Genomic DNA, 18668 nt, shown 5'->3' on the forward strand with positions numbered 1-18668 from the left:
GCCAATCTCAGCCCCTAAATCCCGCAAGAAGTATGCTGAAGCAAGAATAAGCAGAATCCTTTTGTCCACTCACTCATTCGTTCATTCGTTCGTTCATTCATTCATTCATTCATTCCTCTGACAGATATTTATTGAGTGGTTACCAAGTGCCAAGGCACTGGGGATACAGCAATGAGCAAAAGAAAACAGATAAAAATGTCCTGCCCTCAAGGAGCTTACATTCCAGAATTAAGTAGAGTCCACGCCAGCCTTTATCCTGGAGAAAGCCAGCCAGTGTCTCTCATAGGAAACAGGGGAGGAAAAGGCAACTTTGGGTTCTTGTCATCCACCGTGTGAAAACAAGGGGAGTCAAATGTGTGTTCCAGGGCCCTGGGGGCACTCATGTCTGCTGTTGGGTCTGTCTTGTTTTGCAGGAGTCCGCTACAGCCAGCAGGGAAACAGTGAGGTCACTTCCTCCTCAACAATCAGTCACCATGGCAACAATGCCATGGTGACCAGCCAGTCTGTTTTACAGCAAGTCTCTCCAGCCAGTCTGGACCCTGGCCACAATCTCCTCTCACCTGATGGTAAAATGGTGAGTACACCTGGGCCATTGTAGCTCTGGAGCTGATAAGATAAGAGGCAAAACAAACACAACTTCTCACAAGGCCTGCCTCAAACAATGAGCCATTGTAGCCCCGGAGGGGAAAACGGGGGCTGTCCAGAGTTAGGACGGAAAGGTAGAGCTGGTGACCCAGCCTTTGGCGGGTGGAAGAGGTGTTCGGTTTGAACCTAGCCAATAAATCTGACAGAGTCCTGCTCTCATTTTATTGATTGAATGCCTCATAAAGGAGCAAGCCGGGTGGGACGCTGTTTGTTTTGGGGCAGGCAATGACATTTGTGTTGATAAAATGTTCATTCGTAAACCCCCCCCCCCAAGGCCTCCAAAGCCAGTCTTTTAACCTTAGAGAGTATTTCACTTTGAAACAAGCCCCCTCTTTCTCTTCGCCACACCCTGGTGCCGGCAAGGAGAGAAATTAAGTCAGGATGTAGTGGGTGGCAGGAGATGGAGAGAGGCTTCTTGAACTGGGACATCAGGTGGTATGTCAGTGCGGAGCAGGGCACAAAATGGCGGTGGGGCGGGGCAGGACGAGGTGAGGCTTACAAGGAAAGTGAGAAGCACCGACTTTGAAGTTCCAGTGACCCGGTTCAAATCCCAGCTCTAGCATTTAATAGCTGTGTAGCCTTGGGCAGGTTACTGAACCACTCTCCGTCTCTCTCAACTATAAAACGGGCATAATAACAGTGCGGTTGTTGGGGGGAACAACTCTGATAACAAGGGAAATACTCAGCACCGTGTTAAATATTCAAGAAGTGACTGGTGTTATTGTTAATGTCAGTGTTCCTCTCTTTAACTGAAGTTTTCTACAATCATAACCACAGCCCACACCCAGATGTAAGTTTAGCACACTTGGTGAGGAATAGACTCTTTTTGAATTTGAATTTTCAAGGCTCTCATTCTCTAACAGCACGAGTGCAGGGGAGCGCAGCCCCGGAGAGAAACAAGCATTACGACACGAGTAAGGGCAGGAAATGGAAAACTTTATTCTTTGGGTCATGCTCCGTGTTTCAGTGGGGGGGTTGGGGGAGGGAGGAGCTGCAGGTTCCTGGCTTCCACTCTCAAGGTGGAGCCGCACACATTCCCTCAAGGTGTCTGACCCAGGGGCAGGTGGGGGCCAGCGTGGGGGAAGGGGACAGGGAGCAGATGCCATTTTAGACCGACGTGTGTGCTGTGTAGGCAACACAGGAATGGTGAGTCACAGGTGATTGAGTCCCCAGCTCCCTGGAGGAAAAACAAAGTGTAGTTTCCAAGAGGAGTGCTGGCTCGGCCAACTCTCGTCTCGGGGACACGAGCTGCTTTCCCTGGTAGTGGTCTGTGCAAACAAAAATGAAAAGGCGCTCCTGGGGGAGGCATTTTGTAGCCCCCTTTCCCTCCCCTCATCCCTTATGCCTTTTCTTCATGAAGAACCGTTTGTGTGGCTACTTTGTAAGAGGCACAGACAAGTCTTCATGAGTCACTTTGAGACCCAAACAGGTTAAGAGTAAGGATTGCCCAAGCTGCCCTGGGGAAGAGGGTCTTGTGGAAGAAGTCTTGACTTCTCAGTGCATGAAATCCTTCAAGTCTCTGCTTCTATTGCTTGAAGGTCCTTGGGGTTTCCCTTGCACCCTCCTGCTCTTTCTCCTAAGAGGCAAGTGGCCTCACCCCAAGCCAGGGCTGCTCCAAAGGCAGCCTGCAGACACACTTTCTGCTTCCTGTTCTGCTCAGCAGTGCCCTAATGGCCACTATATTATTGGATTGATGATTGACCAAGAGAGCACACCTCAACGTTAGCAAACACCTGGAAGCTTGTTTGCAGGGACCAGCTTTTTACTAGTCTCCAACACCCTGGTTCATATGTTATGTCACTATTACTGGATGCCCAAATTCAAGAATCTGTTTTCTGTTAATATCTAACAGGTGCATCACAGATTGTGGTCCACCAAGGCAAGAGTGGAGTATGGTTAAAAATAACATGGGCAAGAGAACCAGTGTGTGTAAGCCTTGGGCTCAGCAATCAGATGGATGTTGCTTAACTTTAGTTTCCTCATCTATAAAATGGGGGGTAATAATGCCTGCGTCATGGGGTTGGTGTGAGGGCTGCTTATAGCTCCGCTGTTGTTTGGGTAAGCCCCATGTGAGGAGTGACAATCTCTTGTGTACTAACTGTCAGTGGGATGTGAATTGGAAATCTTACCCCAGGAATTAGTTTGGGAAATGCTGCTGATCATTTGAGCTTTCTTTTGCACTATCTGTCCCCTCTCCCATACCCAAATGCATTGACAAAAAGCTGGCCAGATTCAGGGTTGCAGTTTGTGTATGTTGAACCTTGTTGTTGTTTTTTTCATAGATAATTTTTTCAATGTTTGTTTATTTTTGAGAGAGAGACAGAGCATGAGAGGGGAGGGGCAGAGGGAGAGGGAGACACAGAATCTGAAGCAGGCTCCAGGCTCCGAGCTGTCAGCATAGACGCGGGGCTCGAACTCATGAATGTTGAGATCCTGAGCTAAATTCAGGTACTTAACCTACTGAGCCACCCAGGTGCCCCCCTCCTTTTTTTTCTTTCAAAAGCACATACTGGGGTGCCTGGCTGGCTCCATCAGTGGAGCATGTGGCTTTTGATCTCAGGGTCGTGAGTTTGAGCCCCACACTGGGTGTAGAGTTTACTTAAAAAATAATAATAATAATAATTAAAAAGCACATTCTGGATTCTTTCACATTGAAGCAGTATAGCCCAACTGAAAAACCTTGGCGGCAAATGGCCTGCTTTCAATACCAACACCACTTCTTGTGCAGATTTCTTTACTTCTTCAGCTTCAGTTTCCTTGTCCACAGTGTAGGGGCAATAACACTAACCTCTTAGGCTGTAGGCAGTAAAGCACTTAGCATAGGTGAAAGTTCTGCAAATGGCAGCATTCATGTAATTCAAACCCAGCTGCGTCCTTGGCAGCCCCGGGCTTCCTTCAGTCTTGGTGACAAATAGAAAAGAATGGTTGCATTTTAGTGGGAAGGCACTTGACCAGGGTTACCCCCAAACATAAGTATTTGAACTCTAGTAAAACTGAGTTTGAATTCTGGCTTCCTCACTCACTAGTCAAGGGACCTAGTGTTAGTCTTGCAACTCTTCGGGGGATCAGTCTCTTAATCTGTAACACAGGGGCAGTGATAATAATGCCCTCCCTAGCTGTGTCGATACCTATTGAGGACAGTCAGTGGAAGCACATTACAGACTCTGAAGCCATGCACATTTAAGTTGTTTTTATCGTCGGCATCTGCGTTTGTCTTTCACCATTAAAATCAAACATTGAAACAGGAGAGATTACCGTCACTTCATTGACTTTCTCCAAAGGACTACATTACCCAAAGGAAGTCCAAAGGCAGGTTACTTAATTTTTTTTTTTTTTTAATGACTCTGACATTTTGAAAAACAAGTCCAGCAAACAGGCTGGTTCTCTCTTGTTTGATGTGGTCCGAATTCCTTCTTGGTCACGTGACCCCCCCCAACTCCTTTCTCGATGCCCATTTTAAAAACACAAACAAACCTGTTTGGTTTTTTTCTTTCTTTCTTTTTCAAATTAACCTTGGAAGCTCTGTGGCTGACCAGGTCAAGGTGGGAGATAGTGTCTTACCTGGGTGCTGGTGTGCGACCTATAATTTGACAAGCTCTGGGAGGAAGGGCAACTGAGTTACTCAGACACTGAATGTTTGTATCCTAACCCTAAAACGTTTCCCAGTGGTCCTGATACCATCAAGAATGTCTGGAGCAGTTCACAGTGATGGGAGACCTCTATTTTTCTTCCTTCCTTCTTTCTTTTCTTCCTTCCTTTCTCCCTCCCTCCTTTCTTCCCTCCCTCCCTTCCTTCCTTCCTTCCTCCTTCCCTCCTTTTCTTCCTTCCTTCCTGATTTTATTTTTAAGTAATCTCTACACCCAACATGGGGCTTGAACTTACAACCCCGAGATCAAGAGTCATGTGCTCCACCAACAGAGCCAGCTAGGTGGCCTGAGACACCCTTTCTTAATAATTTTAGAAATTATTTTAAAACTGTAAGTATTAAAATGCTTCATCACCAAAAGTGTGTGTGGGTGTGGGTGAAAGTGATAGCTCCTTATAATTAATGGGGAAACACTGGAAGCATTTCTGAAAACATCAGAATCAAAGCAAGCACATCTATTACAGCTGTTACTGTTTCATACTATTTAGAAAGTTCTAACCAATGCAATAGACATGTACACATATGAGTACTAGCAAGGAAGAGACCCAGCACATGTGCTTGTGATGTCATTATACATTTGGAGAAATGAAGAAAATCAATAAGGAAAAGACACTGTTAGGAATAAATAAAAGGATTCGATTCCCCCCCCCCCCCCCCCGCCAAAGGATGTATGAAGTAAACATGTGAAAATCAGTAGCTTTCTCTTACTAACCTATCACTAAAATATAATGGTGAAACAGAATGGGGGCACCTGGGGCCGAGGGCTTATTATTTAGTAGCTTTCTCATTACAACATCAGTTCATTGACCAAAAAAAAAAAATCTTTTAATGGATAGTGGAGATTTGGAAAAGGTAGAGAAGCCCAATGATGTCTGATCCCCCTGCAACCCTTGATAATAATTGCAGGGGTGGGGAAAGTTTCTCTCTAAAAGAAGTTCTCTAAAAGAACTCAAATTCTAGAGGCAGACAGACCTGTGTTTGAATACCAGCTATACCATTTACTAGGTTATTGGATCTTAGGCATTATACATATCTACTCTGAGCCTTGGTTTTTTTCATCAGGGAAACAGGGATGGCAGAAGCGTCTGCCTCATGGAACTATCATGAAGTTTGTAAGTTAATGTACAAGTGGTACTTAATGGAGCCTGTAGTCCGTGAAAGCTTTCTTGCACTTCTGCCTGGTCCCCAGTCTGCTCTCCCAGAGCATTTCTTCAGTTATTATTTTTAGCAGCCACGTGTCTTTAGCTCCAATAATATACAAGGTACAGAGCAGAACAGAGGATACTTCCAAATTAAGCAAGTGACAGTCCTCTAATACCCCATGGGCAGAAGAATGTCTGAGGCAGGCTAGGAACTCAGAGATAGTCAACCAATGAGGGGCACCTGGGTGGCTCAATCAGTTGAGCCTCCAACTTTGGCTCAGGTCATGATCTCATGGGTTGTGGGTTCGAGCCCCATATCGGGCTGACAGCTCAGAGCCTGGAGCCTGCTTCGGATTCTGTGTCTCCTCTCTCTGTCCTTCCCCTGCTTGCACTCTGTCTCTCAAAAATAAATAAATGTTAACAACATTTTTTACTTAAAAGAAAAAAAATAGTCAACCACTGGAAGCATCATAGGGAAGGGATTATTGGGTATTTTACTTCTCTATCTCCAGCATCTAGAAATGTGCCTCAGTGTATGCTTAATAATTTTTACTGAATGAATGAATGAATGAATGAGCTGTGCCAAGGAATTGCTCAGTCATGTCATTAAAAAAAAATTTTTTTTTCTGTCAGCACAGAACCCAATGCGGGGCTCAAACCCACAGACCGCGAGATCATGACCTGAGCCAAAGTCAGTCGCTTAACCGACTGAGCCCCTAGGTGCCCCGAGTTATGTCAATTTGGACACTGCTTTTTGCAATCCCAGCTCCACTCATGGTGTTTTTGTTTTTTCTCTCCAGCAGATCTCAGTCTCAGGAGGTGGTCTGCCCCCCGTCAGCACCTTGACGAATATCCACAGCCTGTCCCACCATAATCCCCAGCAATCTCAAAACCTCATCATGACCCCCCTCTCTGGAGTCATGGCCATTGCACAAAGTAAGTTCTGTTCTTGGTCAGAAAACTTCGGGGGTAGGTAAGGAGAAGTGTGGGAAGTAAGTCAACCTGAGTTTCAAAACAGTTCCTAGCAGACCCCCTTCAAACTCACCCACCACTTGTAGGATTTGATTCCACTTGTTTAGTTCCTTTTCTCTCTCCTCAACCGTATTTGGATTGTTTAGCCTAAAGAAAGAGAAAATAACAGAATCAAGGTGAATCTTGGGCACAACTCACCAGCTGTGCATCCTGGGGCAAATCATTAACCTTAATGAGGTTCCGTTTCCTCATCTGTAAAATGGGTTGCTGAGGTGATCAAATAATAGTGTGTAGAAACATGCTTGCCAATCTATAAGGCGTGAGTATGTATAATATCATAGCTTATACTTTTGTCTAGTGTTCATTTCAACCCCTAAGTTTGCGGTGGATTTTCCACGAAGTTATGCTGATGTTTCTTTGTGTTGGCAAAGATGGAACAACGATGGGCTTCCTTCTAAACAGGGAATTTCATGTGGTCATGGGACGCCTGTTTGCCCAGTGGTGCAAGTCCAGTGAGAGGGAGCTCTGAGGGAAACTGGCGGAGCATCCCCGAGTCTTTAAGGAGAAACATGGCTGGAGACTGGTGAATGGATCAGGTCCTCCCAGGTCTAGGAGACCCTCATTCCACATCATCACAGATGGGCCAGTTCAGGGCATGGGAAGGCTGACTGGGGCCATGTCTATGGATGGCTCTCTCAGAATCCTAATGTGGATGAGTGTTCGGTGTGTTCTCAGCTCAGTCGTGAGTTCAGGCCAAGTTACCACTGTCACCCTGGGAAGCGCTCCCAAGAAGTCTCAGGAGGGATCGAAGGAAGGCGCATTGCTCATCTTTCTTTTAACTGACATTGTTCCTCTGCCCTTGTGGCCGCACCGACCCCTCTGTATTTTATCACCTTTTCCTCTTTCTCTCTTCTCTCTCTCTAAATCAGCCCCAGCAAAGGTAGCAACTCATCCCTTCTGAGGAGATGGCTTATGTGTTCTTTGAGGGCAAAACAGGGCTGGGCCTACGGGAGGCACAGCTTTCCTGAGTATGTGTGGCTCTCGCTGTATCCTCAACTGCTCAGAAATGGATGCACCCAGGGGCGCCTGGGTGGCTCAGTAGGTGAGCGTCCTACTTCAGCTCAGGTCATGATGTCACGGTCTGTGCGTTCGAGCCCCACATCAGACTCTGTGCTGACAGCTCAGAGCCTGGAGCCTGCTTCGGATTCTGTGTCTCTCTCTGCCCCCCCCCCCCCCCCCCCCCCCGCCCACTCTGTCTCTCTCTGCCTCTCTCTGACTCTGAAAATTAAACCTTAAAAAAAAATTTTTTTTAAAGAAATGGTTGCACCCTGCATTTCTTTGCAGAGAGAAATGGGAGTAGAGAAGCATTTAGAGGTCTTACCAAATAAAAATTTATTTTGAACTTACTGCCTTTTCACAGGAATATGGTAACCAGACTAACCCCAGGGTTTGATAATGAGATAGGATATCTAAACCCAGCTTGCTCACCTTCTAGAAGATTTGAGTAAAAGATCCATGAGTAAGATATGCCACCTCTTTATTTCCACAACCAAAATGATACACGAACCATCCCACTTGCCTCTTTTCTTCCCACATCAAGCTTTGGCCGACAGCTACACAATTACATATTTTCTTTTTTTTTTAAATTTTTTTTAATGTTTTTATTTATCTTTGAGACAGAAAGAGACAGAGCATGAGCAGGGGTGGGGCAGAGAGAGGGGGAGACACAGAATCCGAAGCAGGCTCCAGGCTCTGAGCTGTCAGCACAGAGCCCGATGAGGGGCTTGAACTCACGGAGTGTGAGATCATGACGAGCTAAGTCGGACGCTCAACCGACTGAGCCACCCAGGTGCCCCCACAATTACATATTTCCTGGAGCTATTCCATACTTTTCAATCTCGTTCCTCCTAATCTCCTCCACCCACACTTGTCTACCTTCTCGCTATAGTCCTAATCTACTGCAGGTGGGCAGCACCAGAGTGTAGGTGGCCCTTGGAAGGGTGTGTGTGTGTGTGTGTGCGTGTGCTTGGAGTGGAGGGAGCATGAACAATGGTGAGCGTCAACAGAAAACCCAGCTGAGACACATGGTCCTACCCTACGGAGTGTCAGGATGAAGAATTGCTTGCAGGCACCCTCATGTGGCCAACTGTTGGGTTGAGTGTGTGGGTCCTGCCTGAGGACCACAGAGGCCCATGGAGAAGTGATAACAAAGGCCCCGGCACTGCCAACTCCTCACTCTCTTTTCATCCCCTGGGCTGCACAACATGCTTCTTGGGCAGGAACCAGTGCACAGAAAGCAGGGGAAAAGGCCACGAGTCACACTTCGCGGGAGCTAGGATGACATCAGTGGCTCTGGATCCTGGAATTGAGGCACAGCAACATCACAGACGGTGTTGAAAATAAGATTCCTGGGCCTCACCTCGGAAGTTTCTGACTCATTAAGTCTTGGGTGGGGCGGAGGAATGTGTATTTCTTAAAGAGCTCCCCCAGATGACTCTAAAGCACAGGCAGGTTTCAGAACCGTGCCCTCAAATGTCATCCACTCTAGGCAGGGTAATTTGCTTTTCTGGGCAGGGATTTCCCAAAAGAGCAGCTGTAATGGGCTCCCTGGGGGAACAGCAAGCATCTGGGGCCTCCCAGGAGACTGAGACCACAGTGGAAGGCAGGAGAGGGAAACAGGATATCAGGGTATCAGGTGAGCCCCTGGGGAATGGGAGATAGTGCTGGTCTGAGGGCGATCAGAGGACCCGGCCCCATCCCCACCCAAGGAAGCCAGGAGGGGGCTTCTTCCTTCACTTCCGCTCAGGAGACTTGCCTTTTAGGGTTCTAATAACAGTATCAGCTAAAGCCCTGAGTAAGCAGCAGCTGAGGTCTTTGTGCTATCTCCCTGGAGGACTTCCCACAAACCCACTTCTGGAACCCTCTCTGTTTCAGGAAAGGCTCTCTAGGTGTCCCTTCCGCACTTGCCTAGACATCTTTTTCTGGATTTTCTTCTTCCCTCCCATCCTGCCCCCCATTTCACAGAAAGCACGGTCAAAGGAACATTGACAGCCCCAGGAAAGAGGTCAGGGTGTCTTGCCCCTGATCCTCTCATCCCTACTCATACTCTGCCTCAGCTGTCTCCCCCACACTCCTGCCCAGAGATGCAGGACCAGGGACCCAGTCTCTGTAGTGCCAGCCCTGGTTCTGAAGAGGCTTCAGGACACAGGCATGGAGCAGTACCACAGAAGCCTCCCACCCCCAGAACAGAAAGATGGCAAGAACCACTGTAAACTGTCAACCTTTCACTTACGACTTCCTCCTCCCAGTACCTGGACCTCTGGATGCCACAAGCCCCGTGCCACGGGATGAGTTACGTCCACTTCATAGAACTGGCTGAGGTCTGCTGTTTTTCCTGCTCTTTGCTATCAGCAAGAGAATGAGCACCTGACCTCTGTCGGGGTCTTTGCACAAGTCCACTAAATGAGGGTGTTCTGGCTTCGTACTCCTAGGACTGTGGAGGTGGTTTTGTTGTTTTGTCGAAATGTGAGTTCCTGATCACTCCTGCCCTCTGCTGGACAGACAGGCCTGGGCACTAATCTGCCTCCTTTAACTGCCCTGAGGGCACCGGGCAGCCCTCTCAGGGAGTCGGGCCTGGAGGAAGTGGGCAAGCAGAGGCAGCTTTCCCAGGGTCCTGGCAACCTCAAGTTTGGGAGGTGCCGGGATGACTTTGGGAAACTGTCATGCCTCGGATCTGTGTAGGCCCATTTCCATCTACAACTCACTGTGGAATGTCAGCAGGTCGATCTCTCCAAGCCTCAGTTTCTTTGTATAACGGATCTAGAAAGTCGTTTCCTGTGCAATCTCTCAAGCAAAGCTCAGTCTTGCCTGGCTCACAGCAGGGGCTCGGTGGGTGACCTCATCCATGCATTCAACCCTCCCCTTCCTGGAAGCCACCTCTGATCTTTCCTTCTTGCTCCCACAGGCCTCAACACCTCCCAAGCACAGAGCGTCCCTGTCATCAACAGTGTGGCTGGCAGCCTGGCCGCCCTGCAGCCTGTCCAGTTCTCCCAGCAGCTACACAGCCCTCACCAGCAGCCCCTCATGCAGCAAAGCCCCGGCAGCCACATGACTCAGCAGCCCTTCATGGCGGCTGTGACTCAGCTACAGAACTCCCACAGTAAGGATGCAGGCGGGTTGGGGGGGTGGGGCGGAGGTACCAGCAAGGGCCCTACGCAACCCACCTCTGCCCTCTCTGGATCTGTACTTGCTTGGAAGTATACTGATTTGGTCACTTTTCTCTACCTGTTATCAACCCAGACAGTGTCTCAGCATGACCTTCCTGTGGTCTGTGCCTTTCCTAGATCCCCCCCCCCCCCATTCCTGGAGGGCGGGCAGGTTTGAAGAGGACAGTTGAGGGCCCACTTTACATAAGTGGAGTTGGAGAAAGAAAGCAGGGTGTAGCACATGTGTGGGACACATGCCACCATTGCCCACTTTGGTACCCATGGAAGATATCACCGATCAGCCACAGTACCTTTTCCTGATGAGCCTCAACTTAGCCTTTTCAATCTGAAAGTCTGAGCAGCCATTACCAGATGGCAAGAGTGGGTATGCAATTTGCATCCCATGTGCCCTCCCTGAAATTGAAGAATCTTCTAGAATCCCGTGCTCTCCAATTTACACACCCCCAACATCTCGAATTGAGAATCATGAGCACAGGTGGAAAATGCCATCTGCATGCCATCCTGGATAAGGAATATTAGCACTTCTCCCCTCCCCCAACCTCCCCCACCCCAGTTCTCATATCCTATTTCTATACCTACTCTCAGTCCTGTCTTTCAACCACTTATTTCCCACCCACAGCCAGCCACTAGATCTCTGCCCTCCACCCTGAGCCCCAGGCCCCCAGCCCTCTGGCCATGTCAGGATACAGCCCCTGGCCTACAAGTCTGGGGAGAAATCATGGCAGGCACCATCCCACAGGAACACCAGAGAAGTCTCTGTAATAGAGTGATCATCTCTTGGAGTCAGACACACCTAGATTTAAATCCTGGCCCTGAGACTTACCAGCTGTGTAGCCATTGGTAAGTTACTTAGCCACTCTCTGGGCCTCAATTTTCCTCATCCGTAAAATGGAAATAATAATGTAGAGTGATAATGGAGATGAAGTAAGACTTGGTATGAACCGTGTTTGATGAGCATAAGAGTGAAAGAAATGCAAGTCATTGTTTATTAAGGGAGTTTTTAATAAGAGGAGGCAGGAATGGGGAAGGGGAATTTTGTTTCTCCCCGGCTGCCTTAATTGGAGCCATGGGTCTAAGGAAGAGCAACCAAGTTCGGCCTTCTATCCTCAGGCTCTGTCCCCGCCTCAGGCCTGTGGAGCTTGTTTCTATGCACCATCTCACATTCCAATCACATTTTTTGTGTGTGTGTGTGGCTTTAAAAAAAAAAATCTGCCATAGCCTGTAGCAGAGTCTGGGACCGTATGTCATATCCCACTTTCTGTCTTTTCAGGGCCTGGCAATACGCCCCCAATTGTCCCTGCCCCCTCACCTGGGCAGGATTCCTCTGTGGCCAGGCCCAGGTGGGACAGCCAGAGACTGGTCACCAGTGACCTGTGGACCACCAAGGCCCAGCTAGGGGCCCCCGGACCAGGAAATAACTGGCCTCCCTCCACAGGAAGGACAAGCTGGGCTGGCAAGTGGTGACATTTACCCCATTCCCTACTAGAGGATGCTTTGGTAGAGAATAAACTGCTCCCTCCCTCATGGCCCAACAGCCACATGCTTCTGTTAGGTCATGTGACCTGGAGTTTATATGAATCTAATGGTCAGTTACAGAACTCAAAAGGTTCTAGACTTGGTGAACAAGTACTGTTAAAGCTAAAAACCGAGTCACATGCTCCTGGAGGTTTTATTTGAGTCTTGTCTCCCTTCGTCATCCTTCCTATTTCTGCGATGGCATGATGTGACATACGATGTCATTTTAGTGCAGTCTGGAACAACCCAGATTTATATAATTATTTATAATTGTATAATTGTTGATTATACAATTAACGATATCCATGTCTAATTATCATTGTTAATTCATTTATAATTGCTTGCATGAGGCCAGGTGCTTGAGTCACGGTAGATACAACAAGCATGCGCTGGCCAGTTCGTTTATGTTTGCTAACTGCTTAGAACTTTTTTTTTTTTTTTGTCTTAAAATCTCTGATGCGTCACATATGCCTGAGGGGGCCACTTGTTGATGTCTGGGCACCTAACATTTTATTGAAAGTCAGGAGAACACGGGGCGCCTGGGTGGCTCCGTCGGTTGGGCGTCCAACTTCGGCTCGGGTCATGATCTCACGGTTCGTGAGTTCGAGCCCCGCGTCGGGCTCTGTGCTGACAGCTCAGAGCCTGGAGCCTGCTTCAGATTCTGTGTCTCCCTCTCTCTCTGCCCCTCCCCTGTTCATGCTCTGTCTCGCTCTGTCTCAAAAATAAATAAACACTTGAAAGTCAGGAGAACAGAAGTGCTGTCCACTACTACATGAAAGACACTGTGCAAAGCTCTTTGGTACAACGTACTTTCCACATGATGTTTTCTAACCCTACATTCCTATTTTACAGATGAGGAAATTGAGGCTAAGTAATTGAGCGAGGATTTAAACACATGGCTAGTGTTTTTACCCCAACACACTGCCTTCCAAAACATCGCCGCCACCACTGCCCTTCCGTCTGCCTGGGGACACAGGAGCGATGGGATGGGATGGGGTATCTGTAGCTGTGCATGTGTTTGTGTGATCTCAGCTTGACTCTGTCTTCACTCTGTCTCTCCAGTGTACACACACAAGCAGGAACCCCCCCAGTATTCGCACACATCCCGGTTTCCGTCTGCGATGGTGGTCACGGATACAAGCAGCATCAGTACGCTTACCAACATGTCTTCCAGTAAACAGGTAATGCCGGCAGGAAGTTAGGAGAGGGCAATGGCTGGGGCTACTGACGGGCAGAGAGCGTGGTGCGTGTGGACTGAGCCGTAAGCCTGGTCCTTCCCAGGCTCCTGGTTACTTGCTAGAGGAATCCCTGAGGTCACAGGGCAAAGAAGATGGGCCACAGGCTAAAGGGACTGACTGCTCCCCCAGCTTTGCCAGCAAGAGCAAAAAATGACTACAGCTTGATAAATCACTGGAGACTGGGTGACACAGAGCCTTTAGGTAGTGAGACTGAGTATTCCCCAGGGGATTAATCAGTGAGCCATAGAAAAGGTGTTTCCAAGGGAGACTCAGGAAAGTCACACCCTCTAAAGAGTTTCATGCTTTGCAAGAGGGACCCCTTTGAGGATTTTCCACAAGTTAATCAATGGAAAAAGGGAGTAAGCATTCAGGGTCCTGAGGCCAATTCCCCCAGTCCAAGACCCATGCTGGACCCAGAACGCTGTAAGCTCCAGAGAATGACCCAATTCAACTGACCCATGGAGATGCCTCAGTAGACAACCTGGCCTTAGAGAGGACCTGCATTTACTTGGTCTGCTGTCAAGAAGCTTGGAATTGACTTCCTGGTGCATGAAAAGTGGGAAATCCAGAGGCTTAGTCACTCTTTCAGTGGATGGCTGGTTCCCACCTCCACGCAGGGTTGATGGAGTAGCAAAGACAACCAAAGGTGTGGCTCATCATTGCCGCTTGGACAGCTGGACTGTCACGGGACACCGAGAGTTAGGAAATAGGACAAGATGTCTGAGCATGCATGACAATTCCAGAATAATACAATAGGACCTTTTAGGAGCTGGGGTCTGTGCAGTGTGGGAACTGTTTGGCCTTTATTGATTACTAGATAAGTAGGCAACAACCTTGAACTTCATGTCAGTGGCTCTCAGCAGGGTTTGGTCTTGTTGATGGTCTTTTATCCACCTGAGCCCTGCGAATCACACCTCCTCCACTGCCACATGCTGCTGAGCAAGTTCTTTCATGGGCTCAGGTTCTCTGTTCTTCCCTTTGCCCACATCTCCTGGTCCTGCAGTGTTGTGGAGCAGTAGCTTCTGTTCCTGGTTTGCCACTTGTTTGGTGACCTTGACCTGTCTGAGCCCTTGTTTCTTCAGCTTTAAAATGAGAGTTGTAACATCTCCTTATTCTGGAGATTCAATGAGGTCATGTAGATTAAGGGCCTGGCATGTCCTGGGTGTGTGCATGTGCGTTCATGAAATGCGTGCACGCGCGCGCGCACACACACACACACACACACACACACACACAGCCTAGGTAGCTGGGCTCTGGAGGTGGGGAGAGAGGGAGCGTTGTGTGGGACCGGCTCTGCCACTCTTCTCTCACCCAATGGAAGATGAAAGGACACCCCCTGTTGCCCTGCCCTTCGACTCCCGTGCGATTTCCCACTCTTTGTAGTGAGCAGGGAAAACATTTATCTGTGCTCACAAATCTCAATCAGGGGGGCAGCCAGGCGCAGCAGCCCTGCTTGGGAATACCTTCCCCTTTGAAAGGTTTATCAATCCATCTGCCGCTTGGTCAGCCCTAGACAGGGCTGTGATTAATTATTCCTGTCTTCCCCAAGTTGACTTTGATGCTTGCTTGTTGAAACAGGCCCTCTGAATTCAGGAAATTGTCTCTTAATCAAAATACTTGGAGATGCTCTCTGAGCATCTGGCCCCCAAATGGCGTCTCCCCTCCACTGGACAGAGTGGCCAGCCGACCTTGAAGCTGCATGAACAGCCCTCTAGAACCACCGTGAAGTTGTCCCTAAGTCCCTGGATATTCCAGGAGTCTGGTAGTAGACTCATTTCTGGGATGATAAGAAGGATGATCACACTTAGGATAAAACTATTCACATAGCATTTTATGTTTACACTTCTCATGAACAGGATCTCATCATTTCTTTTTATTGAAACTTCCTTAGTACAAAGGAATGAACTGAGGCTCAGAGGTGGAGAGTGACTTTCCCAAGGTCCAACCGGTGATCACTTCTAGAGCTGGACCTTTAGACTCTGGGCTTTGGCTCTAAATCCTAGACTCCTTCCACCTAAACAATATTTGTCTTCCAATATCCATCTCTAAAATACCCATGGTATTTGCTGCTGTTGTGGAGTTAACGGTCAGGAACAAGGGTAAAATCTAGCCCACGTAGGTGTTCCAATCAGGAAACTTCCTTCCTACAAACTGAAGAAGAGGAAGCGGGGGGAAGGGCAGAACGAAGTCAAGTGAGGGTACAGGTGCTGCCTCCTGACGGCAGAAAGAACCAAGGTGAAGAAAATTTGCACTAACTCTGTTCCCAAGGCAAAGGGTCAGAAATGAGTTCCGGTGGCAATTCTGCTTTCTCTTTGTTTTAAAGTATTATTTTCCAAAAGGAGTTTTAAGACCATTGCTGGGAGTTGGGGGCACATGGTGTGAGGAGGGGAAGACCCCTTGATTATAAGTATTGGGTGAACGGCTGGGTTAAAGTTAGACACCACAAGGAGGGGCTTCTCCGAATCTTTCACATGCTGCTGTGTGCCTCGAATGGGGCCATTAGTGTGCACAGAAGCTCCGGGCAGAGGGACACATCCTGGGCAGTGCTACTGTAGAAGCACCCCAGAGTTCTAGGAAAGCCCAGCAGCCTTGCATTAATCCTGGTTCCTTCCCCACTCGCCATGTGACCTTGGGCAGTTGATTCACCCTGCGAGACCACTTCTGTGTCTCTTGTGGAGAAAATCCTACCCACCCGCCACCACAGGATCTTCAAAGTGTAGGAGACAGTGTCTGGTACATGGTCAAGTACTCAGAGTGCTAACCCCCTGTTTCTCCTTGCCACCTGTGATCCTTTAGGAGATACTTTCTATCGACTTCTTCAAAATGTAACTCACTGAACTACATGGGGTCAAAGGAGGTTCACTCCCAGGATAAAAGCAAATAGAGCAGGGAATGCCTTTGTGCTTAGCCAAATGCCTGGGCTATAGTAGACATTCAGTAAATATGAGTGAGTGAGTGAGTGAGTGAGTGAGTGAGTGAGTGAATGAATTCAGAACTAACATTTTTTGAGTGCCTCCCATTTCCATAGCAGCACTCCGGGTGCTTTTCCATTCTTACCTTTCGTGGCCAACCTTCCCCACCCATTCTGCGAGGCCGACTTACAGAGCAAAACACTGAGCTTCGGAGGTGGGATGGGATCTGGCCAAATTCACACAGATGATGAACCTGGAACTCGACTTCCAGACTACTGGTCTTCTCACTCCAAATCCATTAGGCAATGCTCTCCTTCTAATATCCATTTTTAAGCACTCATAAAAATGACCCGAGGTTATGTAGGTAGAAGGCTAAAACCAGGATTTAACTTGTATCTGATCCCAGTGTTTTCCATTGTCAGGACAGACGTGCCCCAGGGCCTTGTGGATCACATTTCAGGAATCTCAGGGTGGGACTGTCTCACCTACAGCTCCTGCCCTCCGTCCTTTCCAGAGCTTATGCCTCCCCCTCCTCCTCAACCTTGGGTGCTGGCGAGTTACCATGCAAGTGGGTCTGTGCCTGAGCTCCTGCAAAACAATGCCCCGCCAGTCTGGAAACCAGACCGCAGCAAGCACCGACCTTGGTTAGAACAAGTGTGGGCAGGCTGAGAGCCGAATCCTGTTTCCACAACCTCTGTGCCTACAGCTCCACTTCCTAGTTTATAGAGAGGTCAGGAGAGGGCCCCCAGAGCAGCCACCAGTCAGGGGTGCTGACAGGGAGGTGGACAGCCTTGCCATAAATCCCTGGCAACTATTCCGCAGCTTCCAACCATCTCTGCTGGTGGTCAGCCAGTATGGTGTGATGATTAAGAGCACCGACTTGGGAGTTAGGCAGACCCAGGCCCAAGATTCTATCACCTTCTACCTGGGTGACCTCAGGCAAAAGTCCTAGCCTCTCTGAGCTTCGGTTTCCTCATTTGTAACATGAAAATAATGATTCCTCTTCTGGACGGTCATTAAAAAGACTGAATGCTATAAATCTTGTAAAATACCTAGCTTGGTGCTTGGCCCAGAACACCCAGCCCATGGCGGCTGGGGTGAACTTGGCCTCCCCTGCTGGCAACCCTGAGGAAGGAAGACTGTAAGTAGCATTTATTTCTCCGTGGCCTCCCTGTGACCACACTCAGAAGGTAGAAGGAAATAACCTTCCTCGTGTTTAAGAGCATAGACTTTTCTGTTGTGAGACCCTGGGCAAGTTATTTATAATCTTTCTAGGCCTCAATTTCCTTGAAGTATAATCATTACTTCTAATTAATGGAGCCATAATTAATCTAACTTAATAACAGCAGGAAGTTATCTGTACTCACGGTCCCTACTTCCTCACCCCCAATTCTGTCTTACGGCTATTCCTGATGGGCATTTGTCCTGACACCACATTAGAACCTCTCCGGTCCAGCTCACAAGTACCGCCATATTGTCAAACCCAATGGGGACTTTCCGACCTCTGCCTCTGACACAGCTGATCCTCCCTCCTTTTTTCACTTGGTTTCTGGAACAATACCCATTCCTGGTTCTCCCCCACTGTGGCACTCCTCATTTCCATAGCTGGCAGCTTGTTTTCCCAACATTTTGTTGTTGGAGGGCCCTATCACTCATTCTCTTCTGTGTTCACTCCTGGGTGATCCCCAATCCCATGGCTTTGGATCAAGCATACACACTGATGGATCGTGTACTTCTGTCTCCAGTACAGACCTCTCCCTTGAGTGGCCCATTCACAAAGCCGGTGCAGCTCGGGCATGTACATGCAAATGCCCGGTGTATCTGACAAGCCTCACCAAAATAGGAACTCTTCATTTTGCCCGTTTCTCCCTACTCGCACTGCTTCGTCCTGGGGCTTCTCCGTTTCCAGAAATGGTAACCAGTTATTCAGGTGAGGTACCTGGGAGTCTCCTTGATTCTTCTCTGCGTGCCCTACAACCAGTCCATGGATAAGCTCTGCATCCCACATCTGAGCACTTCTCACTCCCCACCAGTCCAGCCCCTGCTCTCACTGATACCCTGCACTGGCCCCAGCTTCCCAATCCTACGTCCACTCCTGCCCCACGACGGTGGTTACTGTCTATTCACTACGCAGCAGCCAGAATGATCTCTTAAGAGGGGAAACCAATCATGTCACCCCCACCCGTGTCAAAACTCTCCAATAGTGTCCCATTGCAACCAAGCTGAAATGGAGGCTTCCAAGGCCTCCTGCCGTGTAATCAGCACCCTGCTGGCCCTACCCTTCTCACGTCCTTCCTCTCCTCCCTCTTTCACCTGGCTTCAGCTGAACCAGAACTGAAGTGATCTCGCTTCAGGACTTCTGCATTTGTGGT

At 48.6% G+C, this 18668-nt stretch overlaps 1 protein-coding gene across 11 annotated transcripts in view; it reads left to right on the plus strand.

Annotated features, from left to right (window-relative positions):
- The window catches only part of HNF1B (HNF1 homeobox B), a 53990-nt gene that overhangs the window by 31780 nt on the left and 3542 nt on the right, over positions 1–18668 (plus strand). For 3 of the 11 annotated variants that reach the window (XR_003964772.1, XM_030296368.1, XM_030296372.1), the window contains exons 5-8: positions 414–574; positions 6234–6369; positions 10370–10564; positions 13209–13327. Coding sequence is in view for 10 of the 11 variants with exons in the window: in XM_030296368.1 (XP_030152228.1) it covers positions 414–574; positions 6234–6369; positions 10370–10564; positions 13209–13327 (611 nt within the window). In the remaining variant the exon portion in view is untranslated. Of the gene's footprint in view, positions 1–413; positions 575–6233; positions 6370–10369; positions 10565–11901; positions 12688–13208; positions 13328–18668 lie in introns of those variants that run through there. The other 8 variants (XM_030296366.1, XM_030296370.1, XM_030296367.1 and 5 more) reach the window with 5 other exon arrangements.

The sequence above is a fragment of the Lynx canadensis genome, chromosome E1 (genome assembly GCF_007474595.2).
Source record: "Lynx canadensis isolate LIC74 chromosome E1, mLynCan4.pri.v2, whole genome shotgun sequence".
In the NCBI taxonomy this organism is placed as follows: domain Eukaryota; kingdom Metazoa; phylum Chordata; class Mammalia; order Carnivora; family Felidae; genus Lynx; species Lynx canadensis.